The sequence below is a fragment of the Leucopleurus acutus genome, assembly GCF_964270905.1.
Source record: "Leucopleurus acutus genome assembly, chromosome: 15".
In the NCBI taxonomy this organism is placed as follows: domain Eukaryota; kingdom Metazoa; phylum Chordata; class Mammalia; order Artiodactyla; family Delphinidae; genus Leucopleurus; species Leucopleurus acutus.
The window spans coordinates 25,177,544-25,199,318 of NC_139157.1; the positions used below are offsets into that span (position 1 = coordinate 25,177,544).

A 21,775-nucleotide genomic window follows, 5' to 3' on the forward strand; every position below is an offset into this window, starting at 1 on the left:
ATTTATTGGCTTAGAGTTGGGTCACACCTGACCACTCACTGTCAAACCAGGATGGGACAGAAGGATTATGACATCTCAAGAGGCTGGACATACACAAGGTGAGTTCTGTCAGCAGAAAAGGGGGAGGACGGCCCACTAGGATGGGCAGTGTCCTGGTTTTCATAGCGCCATCTTGAGCCAGACCTGGTTTTCAAGCACTACTTTGAGGGGAAAAATGTTTTGATAATGATGCCTTATTGAATCCATTTTTGAGCTTCTTTTCATGGCAGTTTTCTCTATGAATGTTCCATACACACACACACACACACACACATATCCTCTCTCTCTATATCCTCTCTATTCATATCACTGATATCTGGCTTCTGCCCCCGCTGACATAATGGAATTGTTCTTTTGAAGGTTGCCAATAACCCCTTCCCCCCTTACCTCTACCTGCCTCGTTTTGGCCACTTTTTCAGTCTTAAGCTCCGCTACCCTAGGGACTGGTGAAAGCCACCACTCAGATTTCCTCCTGTTTTCTTTCAGTCCCCTTTCTTCTCCTCTTGCCCCCTGGCTGGGGCCTTTCCCTGACTTGGACCTTAGCTCTCTGCTCATCCATCCTTACGGTTAGTCATCTATTAGCTCTTAGGGCATCTGTTCTCATGTATTTAAGTATTACCTTTAAGTAGTACCTCTATGGCTCCCAAACCTTATCCGAATTCCACCCTAGATCTTTACCTACCCATGACATCCTTCTAACTGCATGTCACACCAAACCACTTCTCTCCCAAATGAGATTCTTTTCCTACTTTCCTTAACTTAGTAGGTGGCATTAAATTCTTCTTGGAATTATAAATTAGCATAGTTTTTTCTGTTATATATATTATTTTACAGGATGTTAATGGGGAAGTTGTGACTGGTGCACCAGGAGATGACAGCTATCAGATACCAAAATGAGTTAGGATGGAGACTACAAGGTGGAAATCTCAAAGTACTAAGTGGTTGAGGACTGATGAGATACCTATTCAGACAGAGACTACAAAAGAGGTTACTGTTGGGAGGGCTTTGGGAGGAGCATTTGTTTGGATGGAGCTGCCTGGGGAGTTTTGGCCTCATTCCGCAAGGGTAGGGGCACTGGCATCTATCACCAAGCCAGGTGAGGACTTTCTCAGAACCTCTGAGAGCGTGGTGTAGGCTCCAAGCTGACAGTGGATGGTGCCAGATTCCCACCTGAGGAAGGTACTGCATCCTATGGGGCAGAGTAGAGGGCCACGTCTGGGAGGAAGTTGTTCTACCTTTCAACCATAAGCTTTCTAGAAATGTGTGAATCTCAGAGACCATATGGGGAGCCCACAGTAGGAAGGTCAGCTTGGGGTCATTTTGAAAGGGATTCTGCCTAAAAGGTCTTGCTGGAGAGTTGAGAGGACCCAACAGCGAGAGTCTGTGCGGAGTGGACTCAAGGAAAACCAAGACTGAGGCAGAATAAGCAGTTAGAGAGACTTCCTTGCCAGCCCTGCCAGCCTCTCAGGAAGCATGTTCCAGCATTCCCAGTAGGGCCACAAAAGTGTTCACGAAAGATTTGGCTTCAAACGTCCATCAGGCCCAGAGGATGGGATGCCCTTTCTGTCAGAGTACCAGCCCAGGATAAACTTTCCTGCTGCCCCATGCCTCCCTCCCCTCATGATTGTTAGCAAGCTGGCCGGGGAGGGTGAGATGGAGGACAAAGCCCTTTGCCTGACTTCTGCCCACAGAAAGCCCTGCTGGGGAAGGAGCAAGATTTTAATTACTGAAATAAGAGCATGTCTTATCTCTAAGTAATAGCAGGACTTTCAATTACCTGAGAGAAAACAAAATAGTTATGGGACTGCTTGAGTTGTCATTAAGTGGAAGGGAAGAACTGATTTTTAATGGGGCGGTAGGCAACAAAAATTGAGTTGCTTTTATGGGTACACTCCACAAATCCTGTTTATTCAATGTTCTGGTTACGTAGAGAGCTTAAATTCAGCTTCTGGAGTACTGAAATCATTTTATTAAAAAATTCTATTCAGGGCTTCCCTGGTGGCGCAGTGGTTGAGAGTCCGCCTGCCGATGCAGGGGACGCGGGTTCGTGCCCCGGTCCGGGAAGATCCCACATGCCGCGGAGCGGCTGGGCCCGTTGGCCGCTTAGCCTGTGCTCCTAAACGGGAGAGGCCACGACAGTGACAGGCCTGCGTACCGCAGGAAAAAAAAAAATCTATTCATATTGCCCCAGGATTACAAATTAACAAAAATGTTCTTGCTCCCCTTATATTAGTTTATGTGATTAAACCATATTTCTTTGCAGACCAAGATGACAGTCTCAAGGGATGAGAAGGATGAATGCACAAATTAATGAATGCTGAATGACAACAGTCTGCTGAAGCAGTTAGTGTTATTCATGATAAAGGACATGTATCTAGACTATGTAAAGACCTATTCCTTCTTAATAACAAAAAGACAATAATCTAGTCTTTGAAAAATGGACAAAATTTCTGAACAGACATTTCTCCACAAATGTATGCTATCTTATTACAAAGAAGAGAAACAAATGGCTAATAAGCACATGAAAAGATGCTCCAAATCATTAGCTTTCAGGGAAATGTAAATCAAACCCACAATGAGATACCACTTCACAACCATTAGGATGGCTAGAATTAAAAAGATAATATCAAGTATTGGTGAAGATGTGGAAAAACTGGAACCCTTGTACACTGCTGGTGGGAATGTGAAATGGTGCAGCTGCTTTGGAAAATGGTCTGGCAGTTCCTCAAAAAGTTAAACATAATTAGCATGTGACACATCAGTTCTACTTCTGGGTGTATACTCAACAGAAATGAAAACCTATATCCACACAAAATCTTGTACATGAATGTGCATAGCAGCAGTACTTACAATAGCCCAAAAGTGGAAACTCAGCTGTCCATCAATGGATGAATAAACGAATGTGGTATATCCATGCAATGTAATATTATTCAGCCATAAAAGGAACTGAAGCAATTATATAGGGTGTAACATGGATGAACTGGGAGAACAGGATGCTAAGCAAAAGAAGATAGACACAAAGGGGCACATATTGTGTAATTTCCTTTATATGAAATGTCCAGAAGAGGCAGATACATAGAAACAAAAAGATGAGTGAGTATTGAAGAGAACTGTGTTTTTGGTGGAGGGGGGGATAGAGGAGGAGGTGATTAAAATGTTCTAAAATTGTGATGTTTGCATAACACTGAATATACTAAAATCCACTGAATTGTATAAATAGGTGAATTATTTGTGAATTCAAAATGTTAATTCTGGTTCCCTGCACCGGGAACCCCCTGATGGCTGGCATGGAGCCAGCTTTGCTGACTGTATCTTAATTTTCTAGCCAGGCTTCACACACAGGCGCTCAACAAATACTTCTTGAGAGAATCACACACTTTTATACTGTACCTGATGTTTATACGGTGCTTCATAAATTTCAAAGCATTTTTTTCAGGGACAGCAGCAGTTCCTTTGTGCCTCATAATAACCCGCAGGTTGTCAGAGTGCGTGATCTATGAGACTGTTATTTGCCCGTATTGTGAAAAATGATCAGCTGTACAAGGGAAAGACCAGAACCCATTTCTATTAACTTTCATCTGAAGGTGCTCCCTTAGGCCTGTTTGTCTTGCACTTCTTCTGTCTCCCAGAGAAAGGGAATCCACTTTGTAGTACAATCAGCACAGCTCTGGGAGACTGATTCCCAAACTGCAACCCAACAGCACAGCAATTCGGGTCACTTGGGGGACAGAAACCGAAGAACCGAGATTCCTTTGCTGAGCAAACATAGCGAGGAGGCCAGTGAGATTTTTAGCTTCGGGGTATTGGACTCAGTCTCCTCAAATACTTCTAACCAGAAGGTTTGAGTTAGTGGGGTGTCCCATGACCGTGATCTCAATAGCATTTAGCTTAAACGTCTTCCAGGCACCGAATTCAGGGTTCTAGGTTCTGGTCTGCCCTCTCCCCCGTCCCCCCACCCACCCACCCCCGCTCCCCACTTTCCCAACACCCACACTCACCCTCTCTCTCTCTCTCTCACATGCTTGGGGCAAGAAACCCAGATTCAGCACATTTCTCCAGGACCCTTCCAGATGGAGGGAGGGAGCCACAGGAGGAGCCATTTTGCTAAGAAAAACTCACTTGAAGCACCTCCAAAAAGAAGTCCTTAGAGTCCTCCCCGCCCCCCAGTTGGGACGCGCGCACTCCTAGTCGGCTACAGAACCCCTGGCCACTGGGCGATTTAACGAGGTCCTCTTTTAGATCCACCGAAGCGGCCCGGAAGCCGTGGCCGCCTTCCAGAGGGGGACTGGGAGAGCCTAGGGAGACCCACAGAGGCCCCGGAGGGGCGCCGGCGGGCGGGGCGCGCTGACCCGGGCCCCGCGGGCAGAAGCGCAGGTGAGCAGCTGGAGCTGGGCTCGCCGCCGCCGCCCTCGTGCCTCCGCCCCGCGGCGCCCCACCCCTCCCCGGGCGGGGGCCGGGGGTCGGGCGAGGGCTCTGCCCAACCGCCGGGGGGGCTTTGACGGGAAGTGGGGCGGCGACGTGGGAACCCCCAGACCGGGCGGCCGTGCCCGGCCCGCCAGGGTACGTCCAGGCGCGGGGCCACCACCTCCCCGCGAGCGCTGGGAGCGGCGGCCGCGGGAGCCGCAGGTGGTTCCCCGGGCCGGCCCTTTTCTCCTCCCCCTTTCCTTTCTTTCGCCTCCCCTCCCTCTCGCCCGGTGTCGGCGGCACTTCCCCCGCTTCCTCCTCCCTCTCCAATCGGGAGGGAGGGAAGGAGCCGCCGGCTCTTTCCTGCCTCCCTGCAAACTTCAGCGGGACTCGCGTCTCCACTCGCTGCCTCGCCCGCCGCGCCCCCAGCCCGGGAGCTGCTCCTCGAACTTCCTTTGGCCGCGCGGCCCGGGAACCCTGGCGGCTGGAAGGGCGCCAGGCGGCCGCCGCTGGGACCCTCCGGAGTCCTTCCCCGCGGCTCCCCGGGCGGCCGCCGCTCCTCCTCCTCGCCGCCCGCCCGCCCGTCGGTCCGTCCCGCCCGCCCGCCTCGCCGCTCCCCGGCGGGTAGGAGCCTCCCGGCTGCCCCCTCGGCGCCCCGCCGCGCCCGGACTTTTCTTTGTGTTGGATGCGGACTGGCGCCCCGCGCCGACGGGGGCCGGACTGAGTGCCGCGCTCGCCTGCGCCGCCCGGCCCGGCCATGCCCTTCCACCAGAGGACCGTGGAGCCCGCGCGGCTGCGCCAGCCGGAGGCGGCCGGGGCGGCGGGCGCGCCGCTCTTCCGCTCGCTGGAGCAGGTCAGCTCGCACGCCCTGGTCTGCCTGCTGGAGCAACTCGCCGACCTGTCGCGCTGCGCCGGGGACATCTTCGGCGAGCTCGAGGGACAGGCGGCCGCCCTGGGCCGCCGTACCGCAGCGCTGTACCGCCGCCTCGACGCCCTGCACGCCGCCACCGCGCGCCTCGACCACCGCCGAGTGAAAATCCGTGAGTGGCAAGCGGCTCGGGGGAGGGGAACGAGGCGGGGAGGTGCCCAGCCTGCTGCTCCCTCCCGCCCCCTGGCGGCCCCGAGCCGGCTCTCGGGCATCCGCGCGGAGCCCCGGAGCCCCGGCCCAGCGCGAGGGTCGGGCTCTCGAGTGGGGACGGCGGGACCCGAGACCCGGCGGCCGTGCAGGTGGCGGGCGCGTGTGGCATTCTCGGGTTCCGAAGGTTCCTGGCCGCCTCGAAGGAGTGGGCGCCCTGATGGAGTGTGAGAATTGGGCTGGCCCCGTCCCACTGTCCGCTCCTTTCCTCTTGTTTGTCTGTGTGGGAGGCTGAGAGGAGCCCCGGGGGCGCTGTAGGCAGAGGAGGAGCCGAGGTCGTGGGAAAAGGGTCCGGGAAAGGTAGTCTGTTGCGGAAGCAGGGTACCACATAGGTATGGACTTAACGATGTTTCTGGTCCTTGAGACTTCAGGAGGATCCGTTTGTGAAAATCTGAGGATCTCAGCGAGCGTTGGGGCTGCATTCACCTCTCTGACCGGTGCTCTTACCTAAGTACAAACAAAAGTCCGCTTTTAGTTCAGGGTTTTCTTTTTTGGTGCTAATTTTTGCCTCTTCCCGACCCCTGGCCCCTTCACTGACCCACCAGCTCTTTATAATTCAGGGAGCCTTGACCTTGTAGTGAAACTCAGCATCCCATTCGTCTTTGTCTAACCTCCTGCAAGTCTGAAAATCAAGTCTCTGTCCTGAGGTAGTGATCTTTCCAAGCATCTATTTCATTTCAGCAGCTTAACCAGCTCCAGTGAATGAAGTAACTGGAATTTCCTGTTGGCCCAAAGTAGAGAAACTTTCAGTGTGATGTTTATGTGGTTTCTCCCCTTTTGGTACATGGACTTGGTCATATTCCTCAGTGTAAAGAGTAAAGTGGAGATGGTTGATGAATTGCAGGGTGGGAGGGGAGGTGTTGGTGTAAAACACGCCTAGATTTCAGCAGCTCTGGATGAAATACTGTCTCTTAGAATCACTTCATATGCAATCTTGAATAGCTGGTTTACATTTTTTTTTTCATCCTTGCTAGAAAAGCTTAGCTCTATTTTACCACTTTACAACTGGAACAGTTCAAGTTTTTAGTACTTTAATACTGGTGAGATTGTTTGCTGTAATACATCTTTCTCCAAGTTGTGAAGTTATGTGACGGTTTTACAGTTCATCTCTCTGATATTGCTGTCAACACATCCTTATAAGTTGTGGGCTGTTCTCAACCAGGGAGAGTTCCCCCCATTCCTCCTCCACCAAAAAAGAAAGTTAGAAAGGGGGGGGGCAGTCAAAGTGGTCTCATAAAGTTGTTGGACATAACAAGAATATATCTACTTAATGTGAATACTAACCTCATGCATCAGGATATACTGTCTTAGTGGAATGTCATTGTCATCTCAGTAATCACTAGATGCTTCTATGCCTTTCCCATGTAGAGTGTCTGTGTGTAGGTGAAGGAGAATTTCACCCTTGAAGAATGCTGTGATGAGGCAGATCTGACTGCTAGGTGAACTGATCTATTGTGGGAACTGAAAGACAAGAGAAAACTCCCTGGAGGTCAAGAACTCCTTCTTTTGCCAGTTTTGTTTTACATTTGAACGTATCACTTTTCTCTTCATACATATGCACCAATAGCTAAGGTTCATAGTCAAAATCCCCCAAATTCCCTGAATTAACTAAGGTTGTCCCGATTAGTGACTGAAGTACCTCACTTCAAAACTTTTCACAAGTTTCTTTGAATCTTTGGCTTTGATTTCATACTGCAAAACCTGGCTCATTCTTTTTTTTTAATGATGGAGAAGGAAGGCTTTTATTGAATATAATTATGTCTGAGAGTAGAAGTACACATATAGAGAAGAAAGCTGAACTATAAAGACATGGTGTTTTTGTGGGTTTTCACCTTCACTCACTTAACTTTTTTATATGCTAAGACACATTGAAACACCATGCATTCATCTTATTTAGACTGTTAGGATTCTTTTTTTTTTAATGTCTTGTTCCTGTGTAAAAGCTACATTTTGAAGTCATTTTGGTCCCCTTTTAGGCAGGTCTAGAGAATAACATGCTACATTACAATGGACGCATAGACTTTTAGACTTGAAACTGCCTGTAAAGGACATCTCTTTCATTAACTCTTAACAAGGGAGGAAATGGAGTCCAAGAGAGTTGAAGTGATTAGCCCCAGGTTAGGTGGTGGGCTAATGGCACCGCTGGGCCTGGAGCCCAGACCTGATTGACTCGCCTCCTGTCCCACTGCATATATCCTGTCCCTTTTAGGGTTACGTGGGAATGGGGAACAATTTAGGTACATTCCATAAACAGTCCCAAGGATGACAATGACCATTTCATTTCATCCTTCTTGTCAGATAAACCTTGTAATGAGTCTCCCAAGGAGCAAGTAACAGAACTGAACAGTTTATCAGAAGCCAGAGTGCAGCAGCAGTGCATATTTCACTGCCTGATGGGTCTCTACTATAATCACGGGTGTGAGTGGAGCTGTTTAAAAAACGTATACACTTTTATCTTTCCAATACAGAAACAGCATTTTAGTCCTGTGGGCCAGCCCTGCCTCAATAATTCTGAGAAGTATTTAGTCAAGTTTGCCATTCCTCAAAATCTTGGTAATCATCCAAAATAATTTTTTTGTTATAATTGGGGATAGCATACATCATTTTTTCCCTCCTGCTTATCCTTAAAGACTCCCCTAATGCTTCCCCCAACACCACCAGGTTGGAGGGAGGGTTCCCATGGCATCCAGTATAGGCATCTGTTCGGTCCCTCCATCCCCACATTTACCAGTGTGGGCTGAAATCCTCTATTCATTTCTGCTCCCCTCTGCTAGATAGCAAGCTCCTGAGGTCAAGGATGGCTGCATCTTTGTTTTTCCAAAGTTTAAAACAGTGCCTGGAATGCGACAGCTCAATCGATATTTGAACTGAACTAATATTTAGTTTCTTAGCGCTCAGCGTCAGGAAGAATAACTACAAAAACCTTTGGGAGGGGGCTTCCCTGGTGGCGCAGTGGTTGAGAGTCCGCCTGCCGATGTGGGGGACACGGGTTCGTGCCCCGGTCTGGGAGGATCCCACATGCCGTGGAGCGGCTGGGCCCGTGAGCCATGGCTGCTGAGCCTGCGCGTCCGGAGCCTGTGCTCCGCAACGGGAGAGGCCACAGCAGTGGGAGGCCCGCGTACCGCAAAAAAAAAAAAAAAAAAAAAAAAAAAAAGCTTTGGGAGGGGCTGTTATACTGACTGCTGCAAGTCTGCATGAACAAGACAATTGCTTTATTTTATTTAATTAATTTATTTTTTTAAAAGGGAACATTTTGTTTACTTATTTTTGGCTGCGTTGGGTCTTTGTTACTGCGCATGGGCTTTCTCTAGTTGTGGTGAGTGGGGGCTACTCTTTGTTGCAGTGTGCAGGCTTCTCATTGCGGTGGCTTCTCTAGGTGTGCAGGCTTCAGTAGTTGTGGCCCGCGGGCTCAGTAGTTGTGACACACGGGCTAAGTTGCTCCGCGGAATGTGGGATCTTCCTGGACCAGGGATCGAACCCATGTCCCCTGCATTGGTAGGCAGATTCTTAACCACTGTGCTACCACGGAAGTCCCGAGAATTACTTTAAAAACAGATGAAAAAGTAAACTTTCTGCCTCTTTAAGGTTATGAGTATACTTCCATAAAAGTCAAATGTCGTTAATTCTGCTGACAAAATAAGTTCCCATTAAGAATAGTGACAGTGGCCAGAAATCTGGGTAGTTACATCTTGGCTCTGTAAATACTCGAAACAGACTTTTCTATACAGAAATCAGTAGACACTCAATCTAACAGCCCTGTATTATTTTTAAACCCTGAGTGATTTGTTTCTTTTTATAATTAATAATAACATTATACTATGTAGCACTTTTATAACTGAAAGAATGTTTTTCAATTCTTGCGAGGTAGGAAGGCCAGGTTGTAGTATATCCGTTTTATGGACAAAGAAATGGAAGTTCTGGAATTAGTAAGAGGTATACATATACAGACATTGAGTCTTCTGATTTCTAGTCCCAAACTTCACCTTAACAGTGCTTCTTGGGTGAATACAAAATGTAATTGTCGAAACAGATTTGGAGAAAAGATGATTTGCTGGCTTTTTTCCCTTATAGCTCCAGAAAAGCAGATTTTTCACCCCCTTAGATTCTAGGAGTGTTCTAAGTTCAGAGAGGTTTGTTGTGTTGCACGACTGTAGGGGCACCATTCACACCTTAGTGTATGTTAACCGTGCTTCCGTGGGGTTGATGCGGTTCTCAGCATGTGCACCCATACGTGATGGCCTTGGTAGAATGTATACAATTTTTATAGCTGAGATAAATGGCATTCAAGATCGCTTGCTGGCGGAAAGATCGTATGGGCACTGTTTTTGCATAAACAAGGTATGGGTTTGTATTGTCTGAATTAGGCAGACACTATAGCCTAATACTTTCCGGGTGGTGCTTTAAGTGTCGAACTGCATTGTCCTACCTCACAAAGAATGTTCTCCTGACCCAACCAGAGGGTTGGCTGGTCCTGATGTCAGAGTATCTTTGCTTTTTTCTCAGAATGAATCTTTCATGCAAGGTGCTTGTCAGAGTTGGGAAGACAGTACAGACTTCACTGCACTCTTAAGAACAGGTTGTGTGATTGTTTTTGTGCCTGCCTGCCTGCTGATGAATGTTTGTTATTTCTGGTGACATTGGCATAAGACTTGCTTTCATTGAAACATACCACATGCTGGGGAGGATGTTGGTGTGGAAATGAGGCCTCCACCAACCTCTAATCCCTGGATGGTCCCTAAATGTATTACTAGAAACTGACAGCTGAGCGGCCAGACTGCACCTCAGGTTTAGGAGGCCGCAGGAGATGAAGCAGTGTTTCCCATACTTGCCTGACCTTAAGAACTGCCTGGAACTCTCGTTTAAGTTACGGATTCCCAGATCCTTCCAAAGCTTTGTTGAGCCAGAGTCTCCAGTAGGCTTAACAAATGCCCTTGTGTTCTTAGAGGACTTGGAGGAGTGCTGAAATAGACAGGAAAGCTCATTGGGTTGAGAATTGGGAGACTTGAGTCTGGCTTCACCTCTGCCATTTTCTAATGCAGATCTGGAGTAACTTATGCAAGACCTCCTTTCCTTATCTGTAAAATAGAGACTTTGTCTAAAATAACCTCTATGGGCCTTTCCAATTTTGGCATTTTGGGATGCCAATGAGGGGTTACTATTTGGTAATAGTAGTATCTCAGATGACCTTGTAAATACAACTCTGATCAGTAATCTCTCTCCGATTCTTATCGTTAGGCATCTAAAAAAGTGTTTGTGTCTAAAGTCAATTCTTTATGACCATACGGACTCCTTTAACTCATATTTTACCCACGTGGAGTGCATGGAGCTTCACATCTTGAGGGGTTAGTCATTTTCCAAACACATCAGGTAGGTACTTGTTTCAAATTTGGCGTATATCCTGCCCACAGCCCATTCATAGCTTCCTCTTCATCTTTGAAAAGTGATAACATCATTTTGGAAAGAGAACTGTTTAAATGCATTTGCCATATGTTAGATTTCTTAAAAAGAGAGTTATTTTTGAAAAAACTTATGAGCATATATTGTTTAAGCCGAAACATCAATCTACTTTTCGACTCCTGGGTACTGAAACTATAATTACTTGGTTTAAAAAGCTACCTAGGGTTTCCCTGGTGGCGCAGTGGTTGAGAGTCCGCCTGCCGATGCAGAGGACACGGGTTTGTGCCCCGGTCTGGGAGGATCCCACATGCTGCAGAGCGGCTGGACCCGTGAGCCATGGCCGCTGAGCCTGCGCGTCCGGAGCCTGTGCTCCGCAACGGGAGAGGCCACACAGTGAGAGGCCCACATACCGCAAAAAAAAAAAGAGCTATCTACATTTAGGTTGAAATGATTTATTTAGCAACTACCTAGTTTTCCGCTATATGAGAGAAAGAGCCAGTATTAAAATTTCATCTGTATGTATTGTGTTAGGATTGGGACTAGCAAATGAAAAAACTTACATAATAGGAGAGAGATCTTTGAGAGTCTTAATATTTGGGAAGAAAATTTAGAAACAGAGAAGAATAACGCAGTGTTTTCCTCTGGCTATCATTTTAATATGTTTTAAAAAATCACATTTTAAGTATAAAATAAAATGGTTTGCACCTAACTAAGCACCTAGTAACTTATTTATTTAACTCTGTTTCTCCTCAAATTGGTTTATATCCTGGAATGAATTAATTTTGCAAGATTTGAAGTTCAAAATCAGCAGGATGGTGCTGGATGATGTTACGGTTGTGGTAGAGGATGTTACATTTGTACTGCACGCCTTAGCAGCACTTTAGACAAATGTAACAAAAGAGATGGAGCATCTCTTTTTGAATGAGGGCTCTTCTGAGAAAAGGCCCTGGAGGTCCCAGCCTCAGTCCCTTTCCTTGTGAATTAAATGACATGTCTGTGAGAGCATTTAGCATCACTCCAACAAAAAAATGACATTAGTGGTATCAGTATCTAGGCAGCAGCACAATTCCAGTTTCTGGTATTGGGCTGTCTTTTCGGCAACTTTGTACTGTCTGATAGTGAGGACAGCTAATGTCAGAGCACTTGCTATACGCCAGACACTTTACTATGTACACCAGCTCCAGGAAGTGGATACCATTATTATTTCTGTTTGACAGATGATGCAGCTAAGCCACACATAATTTGTTTGTCCACATTCACAGCTTAGTAAGCAACAGAGCTGGGATTTGAACCCAGGCAGACCTGTGTGCAGAGCCTGTCCTAACCATTCTGTGGTACTGTCTCTCCTCAAGTCATGGTATCTTGTACTCAGATGAGGAAAGCTGATGCTAAGAGGATATGGCGGAAACCTGGCAAGTGTCTAGTGGGGTCAGACCGGGGGAAACACTAAGTCTTTTGATCTCCCTTTTCCTTCCTTTTTGGTTTTGAAACCTCTCAAACTATTAGCATATAGCCAAGAAATGTGAGACATGCCTCTGAAGTACTTAGCACAGTGCTTGGCACACAGCTAATGTGTATTTAGCCTTTGCTGTTGTTTTGATGACAGTGAAGGCTGAGTTAGCATATGAGGGTACATGGATGTTCATATACTACTGCAGGTGGCCCAGTCCGTCTGAGGCCACTCACTGAAGCCTAGGAGATGAAGCTTTGGTCAGAGATAAACACACAGATACTTCTCATTTGAAAACCAGAGAGTTCTGCCCAGGATCTTAAAGTACATGTGGTTCCTGACAGGAAGCTGGGAAGGGTGGTGGTTTCTTTCTGCCTCCCAGGGGTCTGGCCCGTGGAGCTGGGGTTGGAGGAGCGAGCCTTTCTCCCGGGGCCTCTATGAGGATGTCTGAGAGCCCTCTTCACCTCCATTTCCTCCTTTCTCCTTGTAGCAACTGCAGACCCAGCTCAGCTCCCACTGGGTGCTTAGCTCTAAGAGCGTCCCCTTTACCCCAGATGCCCAGGGAGCTGTCAGCACCTTAAACCCTGCTCCTACCTGATTTCACATCCCCACTCAGAACTTGAGGGGAGCTGCTCAGACCTCAGCTTTCCCTGGGCATCTTGGGACACAGAGCAGTTGTTAGCACTATTTCATTCACCTCGTGTTTCCCACACTTTCTGAGTTATCAGAAATGCACCTGGGCCCTGTTTAAAAACAAATTCCCAGAGATTCTGGAGACTCTGAGTCAGCAAGTCTGGGGTGAGGCCAGGAACATGCCTGGCTGACAAGTACCCCCAGGTGATTCTGATTAACCGAGTTTTGGAAACACCAGTCTGTGTTATGTGTTAGGAATCTGGTCCATTGAAGATGGCGGGCTAGTCCTCCATTCATGAAGTGTATTTGGGGTTATTCTGCTAGTGCTGAGTTGTGAGGGGTACAAGAGGAACAGGGTCCTTCTTCAGGTACTTTACCGTATGGTGTCAGTGATTGAATATGTAAGTAAATATTAAGGAATTAACCATTATTGACAACATTATTTCCTCCCTTCTGGAATAAGATTTTTTTTTTCCCCCTGTGGGATGGTGGGAATTTTCTTCCATTAATATTCTTTTATTTTCACTTATTCTTCTGATTTGTTTCACAAGAAATTACCCACCCACACCCCCAGAGGAAAGCAGTGTCTTGCTTGGGGAGAACAAACAACTGTTTCTGGTTATTCTGCAGGGAAATCCTCTCTTGTTCTTTTCCTCTACTTTTTACCCCTTCAGATTAAAAGCTGGTAAAGTACTGTGTGGAGAATTGTGCAGTAACTGGCTGATTAAAACGGCAGAAACACATGGTAGAATGAAATGGGGGCTTGCTACGTGGCTATATTAGACATCCGATGAAATGTTCCGTGGACTCAGAGAGCACCATGTATAGCAAAGGAAATCGAGTTCAGTGGAGGCTATGCTGTGCACAGCCAACTCATGCCTGACTTACGTTGGCCTCTGAGAACGACCGTTGAGGCGCTCTGCCATTTCCCCGCGATGGTCTGGCTGCTGTGACCACCATCTAGTCAAGGGAGCCTCGCCTTCCCTCTCTCAGGATGTTCCAGCTGTACTTAGCTAGCTGGTGGCATGTCAGGAAGCTCCAGGTAGCCTGACTCTACAGCTGGGATGCTTTACTTCTGCATTATATGAGGGCTAAGGTTGGTGGAAAATCATGATGCATTCCAAATAATCTTAGCATAACTTTTCATTTCATTTATTGAATAGGCAGTACAGTTACATTGTTGAAAAAAATATATACAAAGTTATGCATTGAAAAGTCTCACTCCTGCTTCTGTCCCCTTTCTGCCATGTCCTCCCCCACTGCACTAGAATAAGCACTTTATTAACTTCTCTGTATTCTTTCAGAATTTCTTCATGCAAACATAAAAATGTTAATTTATGTTATTTTCCTTTCGTTTGCTATTTATCGATATATAATTTCTGGATTGTCCTATTGCCTTTCTTTATTTGTATATGTGATCCAAAGTGATTATTTTCATTATTTTTCTGTATGTCTTTTAAGCCAGTTTCTTTTTTTATTTGTAAAATCGAAATTAACTCTTTTTTTTTTGTCAGAGAATGCAGTTGATTTGGGAAAAACAAGATTAATTAACCTTGAAATGGATTGTTAATCTAAGCACCTTCTTAAATGTTTTTTATTGCCAGTGCTTTGATTTAGATACATTTAAAATATGAGCTTCCCAAGAGATGATTAATCTTTTCCTTTATTAACAAAGGAGAAGGGAGGAGGGGCTTCTGTTAAATGTTTGTAAGAACACAGTGTAAGTTGAGTTTATTTAAAAGTGGGCATTTTCTGCCTTTTATCTGGATATCCAGCATGCTGCATGTGAATTACTTCCTGACGTGGGAGGGGGCTATTACTGATATAGGGCTGCATTTGAATTTTAGTGTGGAATGTTTTACTCTGAGATAGTGACTTCATTAGCTAAATAAATGCATATGATGCGGAGGTCTACTTGGTATTTTTAACTTCACTGTCTTGGTTATATCTACCTTGAGTGCAGAGTACAGTGCAGAGTGACACTCATAGACATTTGAATGAAGCAACTATAGACATTTGAGGTTTTTTTCCTGGTTGTCAGCCTGCTTTAGACCAAAGGTTGGTACTGAATTAGTATAGAAATGACTAACTTAAACATTATTCATGAGTGTAGACTCAGAAACTTAATCATTGAATTACACAGCCTACCGTGTAGTTTTGTGTACATAAAAGTACATTAAAGAGCTTTCAGCCTTGCAAAGTATGTCATCAAATAGTTCTGATTATAAAATTATAATGTATATTCATCAAATATTTCAAACCTGTAAAGTACAGAGAATATAAAGAAGAAAAAGTATTACAACCTATGGAGTGTCCATTTCCTCTTTTTTTTTTCTGGTTAATAAATATATATGGATCTATCTATAAGTATAGCAATAGATAGCATTTTTAACAGAACGGGGAACATCACTGTCGCTATATAATTTTTTGTCCTGATCTTTTAAAACCTAGCTTATATTGTGAGAATTTCCCCCAGGTCATTGACATCCAGAGGCTGTTTTAAATAGGAGAAGCATTGGGGTGCATCTCTCTGACAATCTCTTACTTTGCTTTGGCTCCCAAGTGAAGTCCTTATGATGTTCCCAGGGGTCTGTGTGTTCACACAAGAGTTATCAAGCAGACAGAATTTTTTTTTGTTCTCCTGGTGCTTCCTAGGGTTTGTTCTGTGTTTAGTTATTTGAGAACTTGTCAGTTGCACTCATGAGTAGTGTCTAGGAGAGGATGTGTTGGAGTTTTATCCGTTAGTCCAGTGGATTGCTAAGTCTTTGTCATTATCCCCATCTGCTTGAAAAATTCATACTTTATGTCTAAGATTGTTTGCCCAATACGACGGTTCTCTGTATCCTTGCAGCAAACAGATCGTTGAGTCAAAAGATAGTTGTCAAAAACAAACAACAACAACAAAAAGATAGTTGTCTCCTTCCTTCTTTTTTGGTTCTTTAGTTGAGCTGCCTTCCTGTTGTACTAATAAATACTATGTTGCTGTTTTTCCTCTGAAGTTACATTTCTTTTTCCCTTGAAACACAAGTAACATTTCCCTTTTCCCTTCACCAAAATGGCAATTAGAAATCTGTCTCAAGGTTTCTCACCTTGGCAGGCACCTTGTCTTGGCAACATATGGGGTCTGTTTAGATTAAGCTCAACAAGATTTAAAAACAAAGGTCTGTCAACTATCTCTTGCTGCAACTTTGGTTCTTGTTTTGTGGAAAGATGAAGATTAACCTTGTTCCTTTTATTGTAAATGTTGGATGGTTTAGTTGAAAAATGAATAGTCTGTGGAAAAATAGGGGATGGGGCAAATTCACTTATGATAAGGGTGGCAGGGGATGAAGGTGTGTAATGGGTGGGAGAAATGTCTTTGAGTGCCATTAGTACATTTCACATAATCTAAATATATTGCTTGTAAATTGCCCAGTCCACTTAATAATAAGTATTTAGGTTAACATTGATGGGATGACATTTGTAGCTAACATTTGTAGGCTACTTACTGTGGGCCAGTTTCATTAATCCTCATAAAAACTGTGTAAGAGAGACATTACCACCCCCACTTTACTGAGGGGCACAGAGAGGTAAGGTAATTTGCCCAAGGTCACAGAACTGGTAAGTGGTAGAGACAAAATATGGTATAGGTGAGTTCTGTGTTTAAACATTTTTTTAATTTTAGTTAATTTTTGTGAACTTTTAAGTTTATTTTAATGTTGAAAAATTTCTGAATATGCCTAGGGGTTGATAGGTATTTTCTATTTTATTCTGGTTATTTTTAATCATTTTGCCACTAGCCCAGTGGCATGACCCATGGAGGTGAATTAGCAGCCCATGTGACAGTGCTCTTGTGAATCTGTAGAGAATTAATAAAGTTTGGCTGGTTGTTTGAGCTGCGCTGATGAAAGGTGCTCTCGTCTCTAAATACAAAGTCTTTTTGTTAATGCGTCCCATCTTCTGGTCTCTTTTCCTTTGCCAGATATTCATGATCAGTGTCAGAAGAGAGGTGATATAGGAACAAATTCAATTTCAGGCTTTTTTTTGTTTGTTTTTTGTGGAACGCGGGCCTCTCACTGTTGTGGCCTCTCCCGTTGCGGAGCACAGGCTCTGGACGCGCAGGCTCAGCTGCCATGGCTCACGGGCCCAGCCTCTACCACGGCATGTGGGATCTTCCCAGACCGGGGCACAAACTCGCGTCCCCTGCATCGGCAGGTGGACTCTCAACTGTTGCGCCACCAGGGAAGCCCCAGGCTTATTTTTATTTAGTGCTATGTTAAGGGGGCAAATTCTCTTCTTGCCTTTCCCTTCTCTCCCCAAGCTTGCTGTATTTAAATACTGTGACACTGTAACATGCTCTCTCAAGCCTATACCTCAAGGAAATGGCTTAGTTTACTTGTTAGTGATGGAGGAGGAGACTAGCTTGTTGATACTCCACTCTCTAGCACATTTACCTGTGTTAATGGAAAATACCTTTAACCGCGTGGTGCTTGCTGGTGGCGGCGGCCATGGAAATTGAGATCCATAACCATTAACTTAAATCAGCAGTTCTCAGAGTGTGATTCCTGGGCCAGGAGCATCTGGCATATCCTGTGAACTTGCTCGAAATGCAAAATCTTGGCCTCCGCCCCAGGCCTACTAAGTCAATCCATGTGGGTGGGCTCAGCAATGTGCTGCCAACAGCCCTCCAGGTGATTCTGTTGCTGGAGTTTGAGAACCACTGTCTGCAGTATCAGCTGGCCCGGGGCCAGAGGAGTGAATCTTAGAGACCTGCGCTGTGCTTGGGGCAGTGACTGGGGCTGCAAAAGCTGAATCCCCAGAGGGCCCTTTACCAAGCTTGCGCCGCCGCTGGGGCAGTTCGGGTTTATGAACGCGCACTTCATTAACATACAATGGGAGTCTTGCCTTAAGAGTCTCGGAACCCTGCCAGTCTGTGCCTCAGAGGCACACGGGATAGCTGGCCTTCGCTCTTTGGAGATTAATAACCTGCCCCCTGGGCTTGCTCATCGTCCTCAGGGCTAAGGGCAGCCTCTCTGATTTCCCTTTTCCCAGGAACTTTAAACAGCATCTAGAGAGCAGGGAGGTGACTCACCACAATCGTAGGGTAGGGACACAGTTTCTAAACAAAATCTGAAGGGAGAGGATTATTCTTTCTAAATACTGATTACATAAAACCCCCATTTCGATATTTTAGTGAGTGCCTCCTAACGAAAAAACGTAACTAGGAAAACTTGAGGCAGACATGGGAAATTTTACTTGTGAATGGGACTTACATGTTTGAATAAATGTGAGAAAAATATACAAGCATAAACGTATTGAGTACTTGGTGTTCTGTTGCTGGTGGTGGAATCCTATTTTGCTTTACCCAATATAATTCAGCTTTTCCATTGATTATTTTCTTATTTACATAAGCTGTCCATAAATTAGCTGTTAGTACAGTATAATCCACTGTAATTTGGAGAGGTCAAAGATAATTGAAGCAGTTTGATAATGGCTGCAGAGCCTAGTAAAGAGACAGGCTGTGTGACCTTGAATAAATTACTTAACCTCTCTGTGCTGTGTTTTCTCCTTGGTAAAATGGGTATTGTGTTAATGGTAGTTGTGTGGATAAAATGAGATGCATAGGACAGTGCCTGGCCCATACAAACAAGAAATATTAGCTGATAGGTACTTTGGATTGGCCCTTACTATTTTTCTTTTTTTTTTTTTTTTTTTTGGCGGTACGCGGGCCTCTCACTGCTGTGGCCTCTCCCGTTGCGGAGCACAGGCTCCGGACGCACAGGCTCAGCGGCCATGGCTCACAGACCCAGCCGCTCCGCAGCATGTGGGATCTTCCCAGACCAGGGCACGAACCCGTGTCCCCTGCCTGGGCAGGCGGACTCTCAACCACTGCGCTACCAGGGAAGCCCCGCCCTTACTATTTTTAAAAAACTTTTAACTTCTTTTTTCTGAGTGTATTTCAAAATTGAAGTGTAAATAAAGTTAAGACTTTGGACTTAATTATTTGTTTGGACCCTAATAGTGTAAAGTTTCCTGATGAGTGTTCTGGTTAATTGTGTTCTGGTTGATTTAGTTTTCTAGATAGCTGATAATTAGGTTTGATAATTGGGTTGATTGCGGGACTTTAAGATCATTGTTTTGGATATCATGATAATTCAGTTCTGAAGGTCTAGAATATTGGATTAAATTTATTCAGCATGTTCTCTAAAAATAGTGTTTTGGTTACATTTTGATATAAGTTTTGATGTCATTTTCCTCCTTTCAAACTGGGATCAGATAAAATGAAGTTAGTTAGGGGTTTTGGTTTGTTGAGTTCCAATGAGTTGTTTTTATTACACACATAATCTCTAATTTAGAAACCTATCAAGTTACAAAAGTTAATTTGTAAGTTGTTTTGAACTTGTAATACATTTCCTCTTACAAACCATGTTTCCAAAGCATGACCAGGCTCAGGACACAGGGCAATCCCCAAAAGCCTGTTCAACCTGAAATATAGATACCCAGACCTACAGTGCCACAGGGTCTAATCATCACATGAGAATTTGCTGTGGGAAAATGGATTATAAATGGCAACCAGGATACAAGATCACATTCTTCTGTCCTCCGAACCCTTTCCCTAAGCTGTGTGACACTGGCTTCATCTATAGCATGAATGGTTTGAATCAGGCCTCCAAATTCCGTTTTGGAGGGGAGGGAAGGTAGACTTTATGGTTTTGTGATAGCAGGATGTGTGAGTTACAAAGCTTTGGAAGCAGAGGGTAGGGTGGCTTCCAGGGTGCATAGGTGTATGCGACTGAGCACGTTTTAGGTCTTGCGCTTATTTAGCAGCATCTTGGCTGTGGGCACTCATTACAGTTGAGAGGTTCAGGCCGGGTCTGGGAAGGCGAAGCCACCAGCAGCCTTGCAGGTTCATGTGGGGCAATTGGCAACTCTATGCAGAGCATTTCAAGCTGAGTGTTTGTAATAGGCAGCTGCTTATAGTGCCTCTTTTTCTAGGAGAGTTTAAATGGATGAGGGTCAGCAGTTTTATCAGTTTTAAAAACCCACTTATTATAATCCTTATTTTTTTGTTTTACTTACCAGTTTTATATGAGCATGCATTTACATTTGATTTCTGTTCGAAGATTGTGTGTGTGTGTTTTTTAAATAAACAATATGTAAAGCATTAAAGATCCTTTCAACTTCCACTCAGCATTCTCTGGAAAAGGATCTGAATTGTTTATAGAATCCAGCAAGCTTTTGGTAAAGTACATGTTTTTAAATCATCTTGAACATGTAAAGAAAAGACAGACTAGAGCTTGTTAAAAAAAACTACTCCTGTCAACTCCCATGTAGCTTCGCCTGTCAAACAAGACTTGAAAATGTTTTCCCCAAGTGGCCATGTCTTAACAATTTATGTCCTTGAGGGAGTTCCTTGGAAGGAACTAAATTCTGGGAGGTCACATTTTTCTTTCAAGTTTGATTTCCAAAGTGAAAATGAACTTCTGTTTTTTAACTTGAACTTTGAAAAAAACTCGACGAAGAGCTTTTAGAACTGTGCAACGATTGTGTTATACGGAACTGGGCTTCCCCATCTCTGTAGCCAGAAATGAATCTTGACAGTTTCCTTTGTAGCTATAAAAATGAAGGGAGAAAGAGAAGAGGTAAAAAGTGCTGAGTCTTAGAAATTGTTCTAGCCACTTAAATCTTAGCTACATAAATGTCTGTTTATATTGATGGGACAAGACCAAATAATAATAATTTTTTTTTTCTAGTGAAATGTTTTCTCCCTTGGGAAACCACTTTGCTTATTTCTCAGGCTTTCTCATTGAAAATGTATGAATAGCCAAAATCTAGTATTTAGCATAATTAGGAAATGTACAGTTTTGACAGTCTTTGAAAAGGAATATATTTCATGTTTTGAGAGTCATATGTAGTACTTTAAGTTGAGCCATGGTGAGTATCTGTTGGAAAGGATTCTGAATTACCTGTAATGTCCCTTTTGTTCAGATGTTTTTGCTGTAACCATTTTATATTAGAAATAAACCAGCATCTTTCAGATGGCATTGCAGATCTAGACAAAGCTGAAGTATCCTGTTAGTATACTGTGGGTTTTAATTTTCCTGGGTCACAGATAATAATTAAATGCTTTACTTTTTAACTCTTATTGTTGAGTGGTGGGTGGTCAGAGGAATAACTAGGAAGGGGAAAGAAAATCGTAAGGTGGAGGGAGGCAGTGATAAAATTCTTCATTGGCTGATACATAGTTATTGCAACACCTTTAAGGGTAAGGTATTGTCCTTAGCATTCAAGGATGTCACTGCTAAGGGTTTGTTAAACTGCTCGCTTTGACTTTTCCCTGTGGCTGTAGAGGATTTATGGTGATTCATTTCATGCTTCCTTTGATGAGAGCTGGCTTCATGGCCATGGAAATGAGCAGCGGGGATTGGCTCGTGTGAAAAAACCTATGGACGTGGGTCATATTCTATCGTAGAACCATTTCCTCTCTATGTATCTAAAATGGTACCTGTATTTCTGGGCTGAGTTAAAAATCCCTTTCTTTCCAAATGTCTCTCTTTTCTACTTAATAATAAAAATTAGAAAATGGCTTGCCTTTCATGTTATCTATCTCTAAAGTCCAACAAAAATACTAATTCCTCAAGAATGGGAGCTGCCTTATTCTGCTTAAGATTCTTTTACGTGAACTCATGGATGTTCAGACAGAGATCCAGAAACAGTATCTGTGGGTGACATTGGAA

At 44.6% G+C, this 21,775-nt stretch overlaps 1 protein-coding gene across 2 annotated transcripts in view; it reads left to right on the forward strand.

Moving 5' to 3' along the window:
* Positions 1-5,105: 5,105 nt before the first annotated feature.
* Positions 5,106-21,775, forward strand: part of NHSL1 (NHS like 1) — a 238,315-nt gene continuing 221,645 nt past the window's right edge. For both annotated transcript variants that reach the window (XM_082855973.1, XM_082855970.1), the window contains exon 1: positions 5,106-5,483. In XM_082855973.1, coding sequence (XP_082712099.1) covers positions 5,201-5,483 — 283 coding nt within the window. In that variant the 5' untranslated portion in view covers positions 5,106-5,200. The remainder of the gene's footprint in view (positions 5,484-21,775) is intronic.